This window comes from Anoplopoma fimbria, chromosome 12 (assembly GCF_027596085.1).
Source record: "Anoplopoma fimbria isolate UVic2021 breed Golden Eagle Sablefish chromosome 12, Afim_UVic_2022, whole genome shotgun sequence".
NCBI lineage: Eukaryota > Metazoa > Chordata > Actinopteri > Perciformes > Anoplopomatidae > Anoplopoma > Anoplopoma fimbria.
The window spans coordinates 13634226-13641825 of NC_072460.1; the positions used below are offsets into that span (position 1 = coordinate 13634226).

General features: G+C 41.4%; 1 protein-coding gene across 1 annotated transcript in view; it reads left to right on the forward strand.

Annotated features, from left to right (window-relative positions):
* The first annotated feature begins 6107 nt into the window (after positions 1-6107).
* Positions 6108-7600, forward strand: part of hoxc10a (homeobox C10a) — a 3048-nt gene continuing 1555 nt past the window's right edge. Inside the window, exon 1 of the mRNA XM_054609513.1 lies at positions 6108-6828. Coding sequence (XP_054465488.1) covers positions 6108-6828 — 721 coding nt within the window. The remainder of the gene's footprint in view (positions 6829-7600) is intronic.

Here is a 7600-nt window from a genome sequence, read left to right on the forward strand (position 1 = left end):
CGTGGTTCTGGATTCACTCCTGAGTGTTTATTTAAGGCTGTGATCGGTTTAGTTACTGTTTACTGTTGGGATTAGGATTAAGGATTTGGTCCGGGTGATATTATCATTATGTAAAGAAAGAAAGGGAACGAAACACGCCTAGGTTGTATTTGCACGATACACATTTTTTTTTTTTTACTGTGTATAATAAAATCCCTGGAAGTTATTTTCTTTACAGGAATTGAGATCAGGCTCAATCTGCATATGTCAGCGTAATATCAGGAAGGACAGGGGGCCGTTCTGACAAAAGAAAGGCGACACACACTAGTGGAGATCAAGACTAGTGGAGATCAAGGCTAAAGGAGCCCCTCTCTCGCCACACCCACCAACCTTGGCCCTGGGACGGTGACGTGTGTAATTTGTAGGTTTCCAACACACAACGTCACTAAAGTAGAGAGCTACGCTGCAGAGGCTTCTGCAAATGTTGTCTATCAACCACACGGGGGCCAGGACTCTCTGCACTAGTTTGTTTCCTCAGAGGGATCTTGAAAAACGTTTCCTGGGATGGATGCCTCGGTGACATCAGAGTAGTATTATTAGTCATAGATAGGCTGCATCCTCTTTTGTAACGATCTGCGTAACAGAAGTATAGTCCACTGTGCTGGAATGCAGCCCCCTGCCATGTGTCAGCCTGGCTTGGGTGTTGTGGTGAAGGAAAATGGCGGTGTATTTTATGTAGATGAGGCAAGCCAGGAGGGAGAAGCTATAGAATGTTGCCATAATAATGTAAAAGCAAAATTGATTAATTCAGCTCCATAAAATCTGAGGAATTGTTTTAAAGAATCTCATTTTTTCGAACCGATGCTGTAATCTATCAATAACACTGGATTTCATATTTGGAATATAACTAGGCTATAAAAAAATAATATTTGCTTCTGAGTCCAGGGGCGAGTGTATATATAGAAGTGTGTGAGAGTATTATGCTGTATATTGAAAGTTGTGAGATTATCCCCATGGGCCCACAAATAACCAAAATTGTAGAGCAACATAAATAATTACAGTTTAGGTGTATTGCCAAATTGACATAAAAACGAGATAAAAAAAAAAAAAATCTTCCCAATAATATTAACAGCTTTGAAAATATATATATGCCTATACATATATAAAAAGAAGCTGGGAAAAACACAAAACGCAGTATATTTAGAAATTAGAAAAACAAATCTGCAAAGGTCGATACTGTTTTTGAAACATATCCAAATATTTTGTTGCGCATATAGTTAAGTATGTATACTTTTGAAAATGTAAGTGTGTTTTTAATTGTGATTAATGTGTAGATGTGGGGGGTATTCCTGTTTCTCTGCACATACTAATCGCGGGGTTATAGGCTATTGAATGATGTTATACTACAGTGTACCGCTCACATCTCAGCACCTTCCCTGTTCTATATAGGGCCATAAAACAGTTCGACGCTGTAAAACGAACTCCTGCCATTGCTGCAACCAAATAACCCTCAAAACGCTTGAATAGTGCATTTGTACGGTGCTATTAATTCATCGTTGCCACCAAGTTTGTTGTGACAGTAATTTATAGAAAGTTTTAAGTCAGATATGGCGACTGGTGTGTATTTGGAGTGACAATAATGTAATAGTTCTACTGCAGTACTTTAATGGTGGTTACCACTCTGGTTTTTAATTAAGAACTTACATGATTCTGGCACCATAAATTTGCTGTTGCTCACGGAGTGGACAGCAGCATGAAAGAGGACACAAAGCAGAACCTCCTCACGTCCTACTGGAAAGATATTTCAAAGTGGCTGCCAGGAGCAAATTAGTTGTGTCGCCCCAGTGGCTCCTGATTAGTCCAATAAGGAAACCAGTTACTGTGCCTTCGGTCCCCACAGCATTCAACACCCATACCTGTTTGCAATATAATAACAGCCCCCAGGTTCCAAATCAATTGGAAGACAATTTAGTGGCGAAAGTGCTGGCTGTAGTTTCGACAAGTGTAAAGACCGTGGTAAGATACAGTTGGAATCAACTGTGTGTGTGTGTGTGTGTGTGTGTGTGTGTGTGTGTGTGTGTGTGTGTGTGTGTGTGTGTGTGTGTGTGTGTGTGTGTGTGTGTGCGTGTGTGTGTGTGTGTGTGTGTGTCTCTCTCTCTGTGTGTGTGTGTGTGTGTGTGTGTGTGTGTCTCTCTCTCTTTCTGTGTGTGTGTGTGTGTCTCTCTTTCTCTCTGTGTGTGTGTGTGTGTGTGTGTGTGTGTGTGTGTGTGTGTGTGTGTGTGTGTGTGTGTGTGTGTGTGTGTGTGTGTGTGTAGTCCAGGGTAGTTTACACGTTAAGGCGCAGTGTGCTCATAAGTATGTGAGAGGATATTATCGAAAGTTTAATGCACTTCAACATCGTTTACAGCATGTAGCCCATGGTGTATGTAGCCTTCACGTTTATTTTGTTTTTTTATTACGTTTATACCCTAACGTTTTGCATGTAAAACTGTCCTCAATGCAAACTGAGTACATTACATGAAACTGACTTAAAAAACAGAAATGTGTAGCAATATCATTTTGGAAAACCAGGTTGCTTTCGTGTTCCCATGAGCGAAATAAACAAGAAAAAAGCAGCAGAGTGCGAAATTCGTTATGGGGCACTTGCATGCTCAGTTAAGGCTTTTCTTAATTTTTGAATCGCCGTTTTGTTCTTAATTGTTGTGCTATACAAACGCAGGGTTTATAAGGCCATTCAACTCGATTGTATATACTGTAATTGCCTACTCTTGGTCTGTAGCATCAAATCAGTTTATTTACTCAGCAATTGTTTGCTTCTCTCACTTCTGCCAAAGATATCACACGAACCATTGCATGAGGACACGTTGCATAACACAATGTGAAGCCTACTGCACGATTGCGTGTGATTGTTCCAGGCTCAGATTTTTCATTATGTGCAATGTTAATGTCCATTCAATACCGGCAGTACTGTCGAATCATGCTCAGTGAAACTCATGTCTGTGGCATCATAATGCATATTTGCACACATTGTTCTCTACGTCTCATTTGAAATAAAATCACTCTTTAGAGCTCAGTGCTCCTTGGAAAGTTGTAATTTGTTTTTATGTGCATTGCCTTTTTGTGCTGGTCTGAGTTGGAGTTAGCCTGGAGGCTAGGTGTGAATGTATCATAAAGCAGTTTCTGTGTGTGTCAGCGGTGTGAGTTTGTGGGGTGGGAACATTATGTATGGTTATTAATGTGTCCCTACATGAAGCAGAACGTGTGTGGATTAAAGAAAGATGGAGTGTGGAAAGAATATCCTTTAATAATCATTTATTCCAGGATTTTCCTGTTCTTGGGTGAAAAACGTAATTCTAAATTGAAAATGTTCAGGAACTACATAAAACGTTCTACCTTACGGGCGCACAGTTTATAGTTTATATTATGAGCTTGATAAGGTTTTCATGAGCCCAACATGTTCTCCAGCCTCATAACACCACGTTATCCTTCCCTGTATCCTCAATTAATATAAAAATCACAAAAACTGAAGAGGCAGGTCTTATATTTGTAGCTATGACTGGTCTATTTCTTTCATAAATGTGGGAAATGTTGAGAACGTCGAGTGACCACAAAGACGCTGTTTATCAGTTATTTTTAATATTTATTTCACCCACATTCAGTGTATCACATGCAAATAAATGTCCCTCTTCGTTTTGACACATCACTGTACACATACAAATGCAGACAAATATTCAAAGACACACATTTAAAATAGAGGCTATCTTGCCCTTGCCTTTGAAAATGATTCTGAACTGAGACACCAAAAAAACGCGTGCCCACCTCGCATAAACCAAACACACCCGCATAGCTGGGCGAATCATTTCAACGGATGCATGTTATCCTGGGTAAAGCTTGCCATCACCGTCTGCATGCAGAGTGTCGTTGTTAGAGATCCGCAACCACATCTTTAATGCTGACGAGGCATAGTATTATAGCAGCTCTAAAACCATATGGCCTAGGGTTTGTAGGCCTATAGGCTATATCCACACACGCATTTTGCATTACTGCAACATCGCTGAACACGTTGCCATTTTGAAATGGGCAATTATAGAAACTCCAAATCTAGAAAATATAAAAAAAATTGTATAAGCGTCATTTTTTTTTTTTTTTTTTAATTTAAAAACATGTCATTTCAAAATACAGAGAGAATGAGGACCTTGTGAGCTTTCGGGAGCAACGTGTTTGCTGTATTATTGACAACGTCGTGGTGTAGCTAAGGCTTAGCCTACTGACTGAAGCACAAAACACGCAGGCCTGACACGAAACAACACGACACACGGATAGAAGACAACAGGGCTTTTTCACTTGATACACACACACTACGGAAGGTTAAAGTGTCCTATCATTTAATTTTAACTTTCAAAATCCCCACAAATGGAATCAGAGTATCACTTAACCCTGTGTGCAAACAACATTTTGAACATTTTGAACATTTTGAACATTTTGTCTCTATCCAGTTGGTATGAGTTGACAACGTCACAATGACGTTAGTGTTCTCAAGTTTAATTGAGACCTTTTAAATAGGTGTAGTAACTATGACGAGTGTAACCTACTCATTTTGTGGTATTCATGTTTACTTCTAAATATTATTGCTGGTTTCGGCTGCAGCAGGGTATACTGTTGCTACTGACATATACAAATAGGCCTATATGTCTATTTTTTTAAGTTTTCACCTGACCAAGACTAATTTAAACAAATCATGACATCTGAATAGTATTAAGGTGAGGAGAATTTTTCATCAAAGAAAGTCTCCATGAATATACAGTCATTTTAATGAGAGAGCCATGCACACTTAATTCACATATCAGCTCTTCTGACCCACAGACATTAACAAAAAACGAAAACGCGAAGCGAGACTGTTAATTTCAGATAACTTATTGAAAGCACCTGTGAAGCAACAATAAACATCCTGAAAACAGGATTGTGTGTGCAATAAATGATTTAATAGGCTATAAGATGTTTTGTGTCCACGGTTAAAAGATGAAACACACATTACGCTTGACGCAATTCTGTACGGGTTTCTATTTACAGCACAATATAATACATATATCCTTATAGGCCCAGCGTCCACCAGCGAACACATTCTATCGTCTACTTTATATTTATTTTTCTCATTTCAAGAAAAGAACTAGTTTAACAGTGAAACGCGGCTTTATGAGTTGTTCCAGTTAACTTATTAGGCAATTGGTCTAATAAGATCTAATATGTTGGTGTTATTCAGTTAGAGTAGTAAAGTCATTTTTAGAAAAATGCAAATGAATAATCTGAGTTTTAAAATTAAAGACTTTACCGGGGCATAAGGTTTTACTAATTCATGTATGAAATGTGTAACTGTAATTCGGAAGATTTCACAAAATCATAAGTTTAGCAGGTAAAATGCATTAGCTACATTTATTATTGTTAAGGTACCACACAACGTCTGCAATTCGACGATTTTTTTTTCCAGTTTAAAATTCTTGAAGAAGTTTGTATCTCTCTTCAGATTTCCTTACGGATAGCACACCTGCGTACAGCTTACCTTGCTAAATCGGTGGCAACAAAAAAGCAAAACAAACAAAAAGAACACACCGAAAATGCACTATCTTATGCCAACTCCTCCATGGCTTCTCCTCCGCCGCGCTGGCTCCAGGACAAACAGGAAACCACAGGTTTACCTTCATTCATTTTCTTTCAAAAGATCTGAAGTTCTGAAGTGAAACCGAATTAAAATACTCCAAAAGCCACGTATAGTAGGCGCCTTAAACAATCCTGCTGCAGCCGCCGCCCTTTGTTCCCCCTGGAGTGGGCCTGCTGTCCTGACCGGCGTGTGGTCGCTAGGTGGCGCTCTTGCTCCACCAAAAAGCCTCCAGGCTCCCCAACTTGACCGCGCTGACGTCACGTCAGTCTGGAGCATCAAGTCCACTTCCACGCCGCTATTGGTCTGAAAATCACATGACATGTCTCCCAGCATCCATAATTATGTTACTGATATTTTTTGCACCCCCTCCAAAAGATGTCAGCATCCTACTGTCCTTATTCTCCTGGAGAAATCCCGCAGTTCAGAGCAGTGCAACTCCACTAGTCGGGTACCGTGTTTGCCAAATGCCAAAATGTCATGTCCGAATAATATAGCGCCCGGGAACTTCCTGATGGATTCTTTGATGGGAGGTTCATCTTCCTTCAGGGGTGAGGGTTATTCCAGCAGCCCCGGGATGTACATCCACACCGCTGCAGAGTACGGATATTCAGTGATGAGAAACATTGGGAAGGTAGGACCGGCTTCTCGCTCCAAACGGGACGAGGTTCCTCCTCCGGGCGGTGTTCCGCTCAGCGCCTTCCAGGATGCGTCCTACCTGTCAGCACAGCTGCCCACATGGACCCCGGGCTCCAAACCCAGCAGAGACGAACAACCTGTTGCCCAGTGTTTACAACCCTGCTCGTTTCCAGCGGGCAACGTCAAAGAGGAGGCGTTTTGCTGCCTCTATCAGGATGACAGCAATAAGGGGAAGCAGGCAACAACAGAGGCGGCCACTTACATCCGGCTCGGGGACAATAGCTGCCGGCCCGAGCAAACTGCTTCGTCCAGCGGCTGTTTCCAGGTGTACAGCGGAGAGAGGCCGCAGCAGGACGACGACCGGCAGTTCCCCTCCGGCTTCTCCCTGACCCACTTGGCGACATCTGCTGAATCAGCATCAGAATCGACAAAAAGTTGCAGTAAATCGGCACAGGAGACAGCGAGGGAGGTTTCAGAGACAGAGGAGAGTCAGAACAGGAAGGAAGAGAAGGCCAATAGTGACAGCTGCTCAGATCATTCGGACGGGGAATTAAAAGGTAGACGACTACTGTATCCCCTCCTCCTCTTCCTCCTCCATGACACACGTACACACACACACACACACACGTAAACATCGATGCAAACAAACACACACAAATGCATACACAGCCAACAGACAGCTTGCAGACTTCAACACGCAGACTTCTATCAGCACTGTGTGTGCACGCTGTGTTGTGTCATGAGTCCAATAGTGCAGACTCGTGTGTGATCGCAGTCATATGGCCTGTATGGGCATTTGACAGCCTCGCCTAGCAGGGCTTATGGTGCCTGTGGCATTTAACACCTTTCCATTAATGTGAGAATGTGAGATGGGCAGTTATCATTGAAATAAACACTCTCTAACATACACACACACACACACACACACACACACACACACACACACACACACACACACACACACACACACACACACACACATATCACTACTATCACTACTTAACTTTCTCTATCTCTCTCTTTCTCTCTCTCTCTTACACGGCTCATTCTTTTTGGGAGACGTAACCATTTTAACGGCACCATGTTCTGCCCCAAAATGCTGTTTTTTAGCCAACATAAAATAATGTGGCTTTGCTCCACAGTTGAAAACATTCTGTCATAATGCCCTGGCTTACTACAAACCTCTGGGAATATTTCACACTGTTATATTTATCATAAATACATTTACACCTTTCTGCGTGAATGCAACGATAATTCAAGATAATTCAATCCATTTTTTACAATTTAATTTTTTTAAGTGAAAGTTCACGTCTGAAGTAGCCTAATATT